Here is a 13,269-nt window from a genome sequence, read left to right on the forward strand (position 1 = left end):
CACAGTAGAAGAACGGACAATGCATAGGAAGCTTAGAGAAGAAATACAGCCAAAAGCCACAGGAAAGCGTTTCACCCACACCCAGAATTGAAAAAGAGGAAATTAAAACGCTAAGCTATCATTTCTGCCGTCAGTCAGATGAGGACTCAGTCAGGGGGGCAGTCTGGGCACCACCTGGCGGCAGTGACCCAACCCCCCTGCAGGTGCACCCGCGAGGGCTCCTGTAGTGACTGGAGACAGAAAGCGTGCCATGAAATAAAAGTTGGCATTCCCCCGCACGTCACCACTGAAAAGAAGGTAACAAGCTTGCAGGCACAAACAAAGAAGGGTGTCTACGACTCAATAAGTAAAAACTATACCAAAAATAAAACTGTAGAACTTAATGGTGACACGTGGACATTTTTGGGAAAAACCCATAAGAACCAGTTGACAGCGGTTGTCTCTGGGGAGCAGGAAGGACTTTTTCTCACTTGATGGTGTCCCGGGCTGTGCTTTTCTTTTGTTTTGCTTCATCACAGGACCTGGTCCTCTCCCCCTGAGCGCTCTGCTGTCTTACTCCCCACTTAATTGCACCTGACCTCCGGGTGCCCAGAAGGGACACCACCGCCACCTCCTCGGCACGCGCCGTTGCCCCACTCACCCCCCCTCGCCGCCACCCTCGCTGCGGTGGGAAGAACAGGGCAGTCCAGCGGTCACCCAGGCTCACTGATGAGCACTTCCAACCCAGTGGCCGCTCTGCCACCAGCCCTACCCACATGGAGGGCGCTGAGGGCTTCAGGAGGAGCTGGAGGGCAGCCTGCTCCTTCCCCCGCCTCCCAACTCCGAACTGCTCCTCCCTGTGTCAGGGGGCCCGGTATCCCCCAACCTACCAGCTTGCTCCTAATCCTGACCCGTCCAGAGCGACCCTGCAGAGACTGCAGGAGAACATTCTACCTCCCCGTCTTTCCCGCAGGCTGACCTTGCCCCCAGCCCTCAGTGTCCCGTTTCCAAGTCTGCATCATCCTGCTGGACTTGACCTCACATCGTCAGTCACTGCTTGGACAGACTGGTGTGAACTGCACGCTGCCTCCTGACACCCTCGCTCCCGCCCCGGCCTGAGCCTGCGCCCCCCACTCCCTACACACACCAGCACCCCTGCTCCCACCCCGGCCTGAGCCTGCGCCCCCCACTCCCTACGCACACCAGCACCCCTGGGGATAAGGATGTCCCTGATGCTGTTTGCAAGTGTACAAAGCTTAGCACCATGTTGTCTTCAAGAAATAACTCATTTCCTTTTCTTTTCTTTTTTAAACTAGAGCAGCACCCCCCCTCTGCGGGAGGTACGGCCCAAGACCCCCCGTGTGTGTACCAAACCGTATTACACTGTTCATTCCTATACCTGATACTTATCGTGAGGTCTGATTTCTAAATTAGGCCCAGTGAGGTTGATGACAACTGATGATGAACGGGAACAGTCACAACAACACACTGTGATAGAAGTTAAAATACCGGATCGTGCCACATCCCCCGCCCTTCCTTCCGTGATGACGGGCAATCATGACACGTCCACGTGAGATGACGGCAGGTGACAGACATGGGCACGTGACCCAGCTCAGGAGGAGGGTCGCCCACTTATGGGCCACGGTTGACTTCAGGTAACGAGCAGAAACCGCGGATGAGGGGGGACACCGCACCCCACGGCTCTACAGAAATGAGTACAATCCACGCAGCAAACTCATTTCTCACCAACTTCCTGAATGAGCTCAAAGGGAAGCCTCAAAATTTACGCGGGCTTCAAACCGTAACTCGGGAGACTCCTCAGCCCCTCGTGAGGCACCGGGTTCCGACAGGGCCCCCGCGACGGCAGCATCGAAGGCTCCCGGGGACACCCCTCCCGAACCCCCGGGGCAACACCGCGACCTCACCTCACGAGGTCACTGGGCTTCTTGAAGCTCTTGGGGCAGTAGGAGCAGCAGTTGGCGAACTTGGGCTCGGCCTCCAGCTCCGCCTGTCTGTCCTTCATCTCGCTGACGCGGTCCTTCTCGGCCGCCGACTGCACCAGGACCTGCTCCGACACCGTCGCACTTTCCTGCGGCCGAATTTTGGCCAGTTGTGCCGTCTCCTCCTCTGTGAAGGTGATGACCTCGGGACGAGCCTTTCGAGATGGGTTTCTCTCGGGATTTTCTTCCTCTTCCTCCACACACATATCTACACAAAACAGGAAGGACCAAATCATCATAAAAACTTAGGTTTTAACACAACAAATATATTAAAACCAAACACCTATGTAGGATTAGAGTGGGTCACTCGGGGAAGCTCAATTAGTCCAGGGGCAGGCCTAGCGGGGTCCCCGGGAGGAAGGGGCACAGCGGTCACCGTGGGGGCAGAGCCCAAGGACCAGCCGGCAGACAGCTCTGACCCACGGTGTCCACACGGGCCACCGGCATTCCTAAGCAGACACGCACTACCACGGGCAAAACCTGAATTGTCGTCGCATAAAGAAATCAGCAGAGCCCAAGACGGAAGACCAGAGATAAATTAGCAAAAGGCCCTAATTAAAGAGTTAAAAAAAAAATTCAAACATATACATATAAGCGTTCTCTGAGTGAGACGTGAGGATGTATTTACATGGATTGTAAACAGGAAGAAGGTGCTATTAAAACCCAAGAAGGAAAAGAGCTGGCTGGGAGGGAGGTCAGAACTGCACAGATGGCTAAAAAATAAAAGAATAAGGACTCAACAGAAACACTGACTAGCCAAATGGACAGTGGCTAACACCCCATCAGTGATAAAAACTAACTAGATGCCGCGTCAGGATAAAGGGACAAAGATGGAAGGGAGGGAAGGGAGGAGAGAAGGGAAGAGAGAGGCCAGGGGAGGGGGAGGAAAGGTCGGCCGTGAAGGAGAGAATACAGTTTGGAAAGATTTGGGGGCAGTGGGGTAGAGCTGGTGGCCCCACCAGCACGGGTCACGAAATGCGGAGAAAACTATTCGAACACTTAAAGTACCAGGAACCCCATCCATAGGGCAAAGCCACTGGCGGGGAAAGGCGAGCGAAACGGAGCGCCACGCACGGAAGAGACAGGATCCGATGGGGTCTGCCACACAGACTCACTGTCCCAACGCCGAGAGCAGGTTAAACCCCACCGAGTGGCTCTAGGTTTGGGTAAAAGAAACCAGCACAAGCGGCTTTTCTTCTGCGGCTAAGAAGGCTCCCGCGGAGCTCTGTTTCTCAGTGACCCCACCGAGGAGAACGCCAGGCCCTCGGGTGCACGCCGTGTACGCAGGGGGGTGGCGAGGCCACAACGGGAGCCCCCAGGCGGTCAGCGTCAGCTGGCAAGGCGGCGCCCTCCCCCTACAGGGTTCCAGAACCCGTGTGAGGATGCCCCCGTTCTGTAAGTCAGCGCAGGGAGAGGTCCTACATGACGGAAGTGGAAAGCCAGGCCTTGCGAGGAGCGGGCAGGGTGGAAGCTGGCGCTGTGTGACGGAGGAGGGGCCAACATTCTGAGTTACCTGCAGAAGCGGCCGGAGCAGCGGGCCTGCAGCGGGGAGGCGGGGGTTTTTATCACCTTGGGCGGGTTAGGCACGTTTGAAAGACGTTTTCCCCAAACCAGAGGTCGGAGCTACAGCACTCGCTCCCCAGGGGAGCCACCAGGGACGACCGTGACCTTGAGGTCAGCTGAACACGGAGCACACGGGGGCCACAAGCGGGGAGAGGAGCCCGGGGACTCACACCCCTGCCCCGTCACGCCCACCCGGCGACATGCGGCGCCGACTGCGCGGTGTGGACATGCCGCCGTGGGATGTGCTGCAAAGACTCGGTCTGGCCGGCGCGGAATGGCGGCCCTACGGCTGCTGCGACCACTCGGGGGGTCAGCCTGCTCCCGTGGAACCGCGGGTTGCGCCACGTGGATCGGCAGAGGCGCTGCGGTGCGTGCACCGTGGGGAGCGCGTGAAACGAGGGACGTGCGTGCAGCCCCCGGACCCGACGCGCACCTGTGCCGGGTACCAAACACGCCCACGATGCGGAGCACGAACCCCTCTCCGGTGGGAAACCGCACCTCCACCCACGTGCACAGCCGCCCCGGGTGCAGTGACCGGAGACGGGGGGTTTCCCTCTCTGCGCCTCTCCGAACCTGGTTTTCAGGGCACTCAGGCCGTGGTCGTCAGAAAAGAAACCACTGCAAGGGGTGACACGTACATGATCTCTGGGCACGTCAGCACCCGCTCCCCGGGCCTCCACCCACAGCGGGCAGTACCTCCTCCGTCCGCCTCCCCCGGGGCTGGCGCGGCAGAGGGGGCCGCCTGGTGCCTCTTCATGTGCTTCTTGCAGTGGACCGTGGTGCGGAAGCCCTGCTCGCAGAACGGACACTTGTAGGGCTTCATGCCCATGTGCGTGGCCATGTGCCTGGTGAGGCTGCCGTTGGTCGTGAACGAAGCGTTGCAAACACTGCAGCTGAACGCCTTCACTCCTGCGACAACAGAACCGCATTTTGTTACCTTACAGCCCTAAGTACTCGAGGGCACACAGAGATACGTTCGACAAGCCACAAAACCCAAGACCGTCTTTGCCCTGGTCTTGTGCCAGGACGTGGCCACGACAGCACATCTTCCTACTAATTCTCTCGTGCGATCACAGCCTCCGAGCGCGCGGCTCCAGACCAACGCCAAGTCCTCTCCGCCCCTCCGTCTGCTACACTGAAACTGACAACATGCCGTGGACTGTACCCTTGAGACGTTTTCTCAAATCCATCTTTTTTCCTCATTCCCACAGCAAATGACGGGGGAGCGGCCCACAGCCCCTCTGTACAGCTTCAGTCTCCAGTCGGGCCCGATGGGAGGACCCTCTTCTCCGGACTGAGGGCACAGAGGCCCCCCTGACTGACCACAGCGGCCATCAGCCGCTGCTCGTTGCAGGAGTCGTACAGGCTGCTCTCTGCTGCGGGGACAGCGGACTCCTTAGCAGGACCCCAGACCTGCCCTCACGGGCCCTGCCCTCGGCCTGTCTTCCCAGCGCCCGCCAAACCGCTCCCTTGTTTTGTCTGTATGTTTTTATTTTCAGATAAAGCCTTATACAGAATATACTGATGTAAAACAGATATGATATATAAAATAAAAATACAAAATTAAATATATTTAAAATATACTCAACGGCAAATCATAGATCTGATAAAGAATATATTTTGAAAACTCTTTAAACAATTCAATAATGTTTCCAAATTATCTAATTTAAAAATGACATAGGATTAGGATAGCCATTTCTCAACACGCACATGAAAAGATGCTCCACACCATTAGCCACTAGAGAAACGCAAATCAAAGCCACGATCAGACACCACCACACACTCCCAAGGACAGTCATAACAGAAGGGACACACGATAGGCCTGGTGTTGACAAGAGAGTGAAACCAGAACCTTCATCCATTGCTGGTAGAAAGTAAAACAGCGCAGCCACTTTGGAAAGCAGGCTGATCAACTCGAAGGGTTACACGGAGTTACCATATGACCGGGCAATTTCACCAGTAAACAGAGAAATGGAAACAGGTCCACATAAAAGTATGCACATGTTCACGGCAGGCTAATTCCTAGAAGCCTAAGGACAACTCACGGGACCAACAACTGGTGATAATGAGAGGGTCCACCCACACAGGGGAAGGTTATCCCTACAAAAGGGAACGCACTGCTAACACCCGCTACAATGTGGACCGGCCCCCACACATGCTCGGTACCAGGAGCCCTATCTTGTATGTTTCCCCCTGCATGCAATGTCCAGAACAGGCCAACGCACGGAAGCAGATGTGTGGTTGCCTGGGACACTGGGGTGGGGAGGGCACCGAGGGAAAACAGGGAGGGGCCACAACAGGCACAGAGGTTCTTTGGGCTATGACAACAACGTTCTAGGATCAGGGGGTGGCGATGGCTGCGCCCCTCCACGAACACACCGAAAACCACAAAACCCCAGTGCGAGGCAGACAGCGACCTGTGTGGGTCTTCTCATGAGACTTGAGAACGCCCGAGGACACGAAGCCACGGCCACAGAGCTTGCACTTGTAGGGCTTCTCCCCGGTGTGCGACCGCACATGCTGCTTCAGGTGGCTGGACTTCTTAAAGCCTTTGTTGCAGTACTCACACCTGCGAACACAGAGTGAAAAGCAGAGAACGCGTTCATTCAGAGCTCACCCGGATCTGACACCTGAGACTGGAAGAGAAACAATCTGCACCAGGAAACAATCAGGCGTCGCCATTACAGAAATTATCACATAAGATCAAATTCTGCTCAGAGCATCTGTGGTCTTACACGTATTTTATTATTTCAATGGTGGTAAATCCCGTACCAATCCCCAGCAGGCGTAATATTTGGTTGGTCGGAAACTCCTCCTTTACACAGAACAGGAAGATAATTTATCACGTACTATTTTCTTTACTAAGTCACAGGAGACACTGTGAAACCTTCCACTGCTTCAGGGTCAGAATCATTCCTGAGTCCAGACACTTGGAAATGCCAGTTCATATACTCTTTTGGTTTATAAAATACTTCATAAAACACATTTTCCTAGATCTATTTTGAATACTATGTAAATGTACAGTATTATTTTCCCCTAAGTTGTTACAGAATATACCAAAATTGCTTCAAGGATAAAATAATTATAAACTTCTAAATTCTTATTCACATATTATTAAAAACTAAAAAAAAAAAAAAAAAGATTTAGAAAAGCTTCTTCTATTATATTTCCCTAGCTTTTCCAAGTTTTACCTGCAGTAGGAAATTAGTCACGTTCCAAACCACGCTCCCTAGGACCAGGCATCTGCAGATGCAGTTACTGCCCCCTAGTGTCCACACCGGTCTAAAGACTGGCAAATGTAGATGCGTTTCCAAAGTTCGTTCTGACGCAAGCCTGCTTTTTGAAAAAACCAGAAAAGCAAGCAAACAGCATTCACCAGCTGATGTGAGAAAGCTAATTCCGCCAACGAAGTCGGGACTGGCTCTGTATATAGGGCAGCCGAGGAAAATACTCCATTTGCAGAACTGAGTACCGCTATACCACACAACATTTGCTGAGGAAGCCTCCGGCGCCCACACCTACAGATCATGACCAATTTCCAGCACGGGAACAACATCGGCAGTTGTGTGGACAGACACCGGCCCTCGGAGAACAGTCTGAAGCCAGGACGTCACCCCCGCCCAGTCACGCTCCCGCCCCAGGACCAGCCTCCGTCCACGCGGAGACAGGACCCTTCTCTGCCTCCCCTCGCCTCACGAACTACCCTGCCCGCTGTGCAATCACACAGCTGTCCCCTCACGTGTCCAATGCCGGCCTGGGTCACAGAGGCCAACACTGAGGGCAAACCGTTTGCTGTTCCCCAGCACCAGCCCTGATGACGCCACCCCTCATCTACCAGCCCTGATGACATGAAACCAAGTCCTGGTCTTTGTGCCATACCTGCTCCCCCAGGGGTGGCCCATTTCTAGGGGCAGTGATTTCACCCTCCCAGCTCTGAGGTCAGAGTCCCAGAGGCGGTCCTCAGCCCCTCCCCTCCTCCCACACCTCTGCCTGTTGGAGGTCCCGTGAAGACCCCACCTTCTGAATGGATATGGCATCTACAACCAGTCCCAGGACAGTAGCACCTGCTCTCCCACTGGCTGCCACCCAGCACCCACCACCCCTTCCTGCTGTCTCTGTCCCCATCTGCTGTGTACCTCGCCCATCCATCTTGCTATCATCTCTTCCCACTAGACTGTCAACTCCTGAGGACTGAAGCTTTTGTTCTGTCTTGCTCACTAATCTAGTGGGTTCTTAATAAACACTGAATAAATGCACAAATGATGCAAGGCCACAAGTCCTGGAAAACCAAGCACATGTCACAAAGGAATCATGAGAAAACATCAATCAGATTAATCTCACTTAAAAATACCAATGCAAAATCCCACTTAAAAACAAGCAAGTGAATACCCGCTGAATAGATCAAAGTATGAATAAAACAGAAGGAGAGTCTCAGAAGTCCTGAGGCCCATCTCTGTGTATCTCAGATCCCCGAATTAGCAACCACTGCACGAATACTGTGTTGGATTTGCAAATTCGTGAAGATCTCAGGATAATATGCTCCCAAAAGTAAAAAACCTCCTGTATAAAAACACCAGTTCAAGGTACTCGAGGTTGTGTGTGAAAAACAAAACCTATGGAAATGGGAGAGTGACATTACACATTACAGCTTAATGACATTGGCAAATCTTAGCCATTTTCAAAATCCTCAATTAAGACCACTGACTTGAGATAAGATAGCTCACCATTTTTTAAGAGTAACTATAAAGTATTTTTTGTTGTTGTTAAATGGCTGTGGAAAAAATTTAAATTTAGACTTTCAAAAGTATTTTCAGCAAATAATAAAATTACTAAAATATTATAAAGCCAAGACTATCTCTACAAAGACAATACTCCTATTTAATTGTATACGAGTATGTCTATCTAGTTCCCTGTGAACGTTCCCATCCCGTGGGAGCTGGGCTGTGGCCTGCCCGCTCTGCAGGGCACCGCACGCGTCCCGAACAGCACACGGCCACCGTAGGCACTCGGCACACACAGCTAAGGGAACGGAAGCATGAGGAACAGGCGAATGTAAACGCAGTCTCCGCGGTCACGGTGCTCTTGGCTGTTATATATACGGCACGCACAGAACCCTGAACAAAAAGACACCCAACAAATTGAAGTTTTTCTGAAAACGTGGTAACAGTGGCTCTCGGCAGTAACAGGAAGTCACCGCACGGCAGGTGAAACGCACAGGCAGGTGGCGAACACTAACCAGCTGTAGAAATCTTAGCAAGCTAATCTCTTTGGTCTCCGATCCTTTAGTTATAATAAAATGGGATGAGCACAGAGCCCGTTCAGAGTCGTCGAGTTAAATCACAAGGTCCTGGGAAGGGTGACACGTGCGCTGGGCGAGCGGCGGTCAGGACCGGCGCCCGCCGGCCCCCCGTGCAGACAGCTACCTGTAGGAGCGCCGGCCCTGGTCCTCCCCGGCCTCCAGGAATTCGGGGCGTGGGGTCTGCAGTTCCAGTTCTTCTTGGGACGACTCTTGGATCAAACGAGTTGTCTAAAATTTAGCACAAGTATAAAGCAGACTACCTGAGTATCTATACATAAATGCAAAACAACCAACAACTAAGGATAAGATTTATAAACGCAGATTCAAAGGAGTAACGCTAAGTAGCTCCATATAATCATCTGGCTAGATTAATAATAAAAATCATTCAGGGGCGCCTGGGCGGCTCAGTCGATTAAGCCTTCGACTTCGGCTCAGGTCATACACATCCCATGCACGGTTCACGAGTTCGAGCCCCGCATCGGGCTCTGTGCCGACAGCCAAGAGCCTGCTCCAGATCCTGTGTCTCCCTCTCTCTCTGCCCCTCCCCTGCTCGTGCTCTGTTTCTCAAAAATAAGTAAACATTAAAAAATGTTTTTCAAAAAACAAAATAATCATTCATATCAATTTTAGTAAATACTTACTTATTTTCTACTAATTTGCTTTGATACAAAGGCTAGCCAAGAATGAAATTGTTGATCTTTCCATATTTTTTATAATTCTTAATGAGAGATTACTCATCTGCTCTCGTGTTACTGAAAATGAATAAACTCCCACTGCCTCGCTTGTCACAGAACCACAGGGAGAGACAGCTTGTCATCCACTCCCCAGGTCCTACCTGGATGCAGCATTTGGACCACAGGCCTTCTAAGCTTTGAAGAAGTGCTCTGAATTTTCCCTGGAGGGTCCAGGCCTGGAGGGTCCAGGTAGCTGGAGAAGCTACCCACGGTGGCTCCGGCTGTTTTCAACAGCGGCTTTCACAGAAAGCGAACCATTCATCGGCCGGTCATTCCTTCACTATTGAAAAATTTCCAAATGTGGAAAAAATCAAAACCAAAACAAAACCTTAAATGTCTCCAATGAGACTGAGTAAAACTTTTCTTTTTAACTTTTGTTATGTTGATTTATTTTTGAGAGAGGGACAGGGCGTGAGTGGGAAAGGGACAGAGAGAGAGTGAGATACAGAATCCGAAGCAGCTCCAGGCTCCGTGCTATCGGCACAGAACCCGACGCGGGGCTCGAACCCACAAACTGTGAGATCGTGACCTGAGCCGAGGCCGGATGCTCAACCGACTGAGCCACCCAGGTGCCCCAGACTGAGTAAAACTTTTAAATGATGTATTCAAATATTTATTTTTAGGACATCAGCATCCCTTGTATTTCCATTCTGAGATGTAAGATTCCACAAATAAAAACACATAGCTTGTCACTAACGCAACATGACATCCTTCACGTTATTACACGTTACTGACTTCCCTGAGTTCTAAGAAGTTTTGTAAAATCCCACGTCACGGGACTGAAATCTCTCAGCCAAGTTTAAATGTTTTCAAAGAGAAGACGCTCATGCTGAATGTTTCAGCGTCACGGGCGACGCGACACTGTCGGTACGAGACGTCAGCCTGACCTCCTAAGTGAGCGACGTCCACGAGGTTACAGGGAAGCCTGAAGGCGCCGGCGCCGGGCACGCCACGCACACTCACCACATTCATGGCGTCAGAGCCGGGCACGGGGAGCAGGCTCTGCTGGTGGAAGCTGGCGGACAGGGCCTGAGACTCCAGCGTGCTCGAGTCCTGCAGCTGCTGGACGGGCGCGAACGCGGTCTGCTGACCGTACGGGTCCGTCACGGGGAAGCCTGAAACAAATCAGAAAGCACGAGTCCTACAAAAGATACTCCGGTCACACACAAAGAAGGTTAAAAAGAATAAAAAAAGTCGGTTTTACAAATAAAGATGTTTAAAAGGACATTTCTACCCTCTGAACTAGAATGAGGATTAGCCGACATCGGCAGGCTCTGAGAACAGGTGCTGCATCCAGCGCACGAGCCCATCTACGCAGCCACCCCAGAGTCCCCTTCTACTCAGTCACCACTGCTCGGCTACAAACCACGTGCAGAATGGTCACTAAGGCGCCTTCCAGACGACTGAGCGGCCACACGCAGTACGCGCGCGCGCGCGCGCGCGCGCGCGCACACACACACACACGATCCATGCAGAAAGTTATCGGTTTGAAATCATAAACTTCGGAAGGGCCTTAAAACGAACACCGAAGGCTGCTGTGAAGACAACCCGACCCGGGTGCAGCTCACTGACCCTGCGACAAGCCAGCCGGTTCGAAGGACTGTGCTGGAGCCCGTTCCTCAAACTGGTCCACGGGCCCTGGCAGGGCGGGCGGCGGGGCCACGAACCCATCTGAAGTAGACATGTAAACACAAGGGGCAAGTTGTAAACTCCGAAGTCATTTCAGATCTACCAATCCGTCCAAAAGGATACTTTAGTGAGTTCTCAAAAATGAGCCTCATTTTGGAAAGACAGTAGGAAGTACATATACCTGTATAAATATATACACAACACAAAATACACGACAGATAGATACTATAGTTGAGGCATTACCTTTGTACTTCCAGAATGTCACTTCACAGTTTCCCCTAAAACTTAGACGTTCTTCTACAGGGAAAATATCCCAAATGCAATTACATTCAGTGACTATTTAAAACCTTTTCAGGGGCCCTGGGTGGCTCAATCGGTTAAGCATCGGATTCTTCGTTTCAGCTCAGGTCAGGATCTCACAGTTCGTGAGTTCGAGCCCGACGCTGGGCTCTGCAGAAGCAGCACAGAGTCTGCTTGGGATTCTCTCTCTCCCTCTCTCTCTGCCCCTCCCCTACTTGTGCTGTCTCTCTCTCAAGATAAATAAATAAACTTAAAAAAATTACATTTAAAAAAAATATATATTTTTGGATGGGCATTGTTCCAGGCAACCCAGAGGATAAAAAGCGCAAAATCGTGCTCACAGACAAAATACGTCTGGGAGCCCCGTAACACGGAACAGTAACCTGGCCAGCAAACCGTCCGTTAGGCTCATGAAAGACAAGGAAACCGTGCCAGACACGAACCAACCACGTCACCGAGCTCACTGTCTACAGCTAATCTGACATCTGTTTGCAGCAAGACCCTGCTGATGAAGAAAGCAACCCCGCTGGGTCCGGGGCCTACCCGCTTGCGGATGCGCGACAATTCACAGAGCCATACCATTCCGTGAGTCAGATGCTCAGGGCGCCATGACACAATGCTAGAGGTCACAAAGATGTACACTCCCTGAGCACGCAGGCCCTTCTCGACACACGAAGGGCTAAAAGTGCCTACAAGAGGAGTGTGTGTGAAGGGTCCTATCTCTGGAATTCGGGATCCCAGCAGACCCTCTCAGGCTCGCACACGGCACAAACTGGGATCCGAAAACTCCGAGATCAGAGACCCCAACCCAGACCGGAGGGAGTGTGGACGGCTGCAAAAACCGTACGGTGACTGTAAACGTTAGGACTTCTGGAATATTTGCCTTCATCCGCTTCCAGAGGCTGGTGTGTCAACGGCTGGCCGAGCCCCGCGTCCTCCGTGCGCACGACCTGCTGTGGCTCCAGGTCTAGCATGGCCTCGGGGTTGGCGGTGTCCGCGGCCGCCCGCCGCAGCTCCTCACTCTCGATGTCCACCTGCACGTGCGTCGGGGCGTGCACGCTCTGCTGGTCCCCGGTGCTGTCGTCCAGGGGGGCGGCTGGCTGATGCTGCTGGTGCTGCTGGAGCTGCTGGGCGAGCTCGTACCTTCAGAACAGCAACGAGAGGCCGCGCGGTCAGGGGCTGCCGAGAACCACCGGCGCGAAGGACCTCTGCGCGGTCGGTCACTTACTAACAACATTTAAAAGAATGACTTCATCTTGAAGCCGTGGCGGCAATCCAGCTCAAATTAAACACTAGTAAGAGTTCCGGAGGAAAAAAATCACATTGCCCGGACTCTAAGTGCTTTCACAGATTATAGGGATATGAAGGCAGCAAAGAGGAGAGAGCAGAACACGCACCAGAATAGGTAACGTCTTAAAAAAGAGTTTAAAAGATACCATACGTTTCACAGTAAAACTGTCCTAGTGCAGACTCTGCAAGGAGTTCAAGTATTCAGAAAAAGAACGGAACGAAACAAGACAGCACCTTTACGGACAGATTTCAGTATCATAAACAAATGCGGAGTACAGAAGAGGGCCCGAGTGCCGTGGCCTGCTGGCCCCACAGTCTGGGGACACAGACATCTTCCAGGGACCCATGCGTGACACGGCCCAGACTATGAGGTATGTACGTGGCTGCTCCGTATTTCTGCAGAACCTGTATTCACGTTAGTACTGCTTTTACGTACTGTAAGTATACCCGGTACGTTTCCACCAAGGTCAACAAT

At 52.3% G+C, this 13,269-nt stretch overlaps 1 protein-coding gene across 1 annotated transcript in view; it reads right to left on the reverse strand.

Annotated features, from left to right (window-relative positions):
• The window catches only part of ZNF236 (zinc finger protein 236), a 116,243-nt gene that overhangs the window by 38,822 nt on the left and 64,152 nt on the right, over positions 1–13,269 (reverse strand). Inside the window, 7 exon segments of the mRNA XM_049619288.1 lie at positions 1,905–2,187; positions 4,239–4,451; positions 5,960–6,111; positions 8,966–9,069; positions 10,539–10,690; positions 11,148–11,246; positions 12,388–12,647. Of these exon segments, the coding sequence (XP_049475245.1) occupies positions 1,905–2,187; positions 4,239–4,451; positions 5,960–6,111; positions 8,966–9,069; positions 10,539–10,690; positions 11,148–11,246; positions 12,388–12,647 (1,263 nt within the window).

The sequence above is a fragment of the Panthera uncia genome (genome assembly GCF_023721935.1).
Source record: "Panthera uncia isolate 11264 chromosome D3 unlocalized genomic scaffold, Puncia_PCG_1.0 HiC_scaffold_8, whole genome shotgun sequence".
Classification (NCBI taxonomy): Eukaryota; Metazoa; Chordata; class Mammalia; order Carnivora; family Felidae; genus Panthera; species Panthera uncia.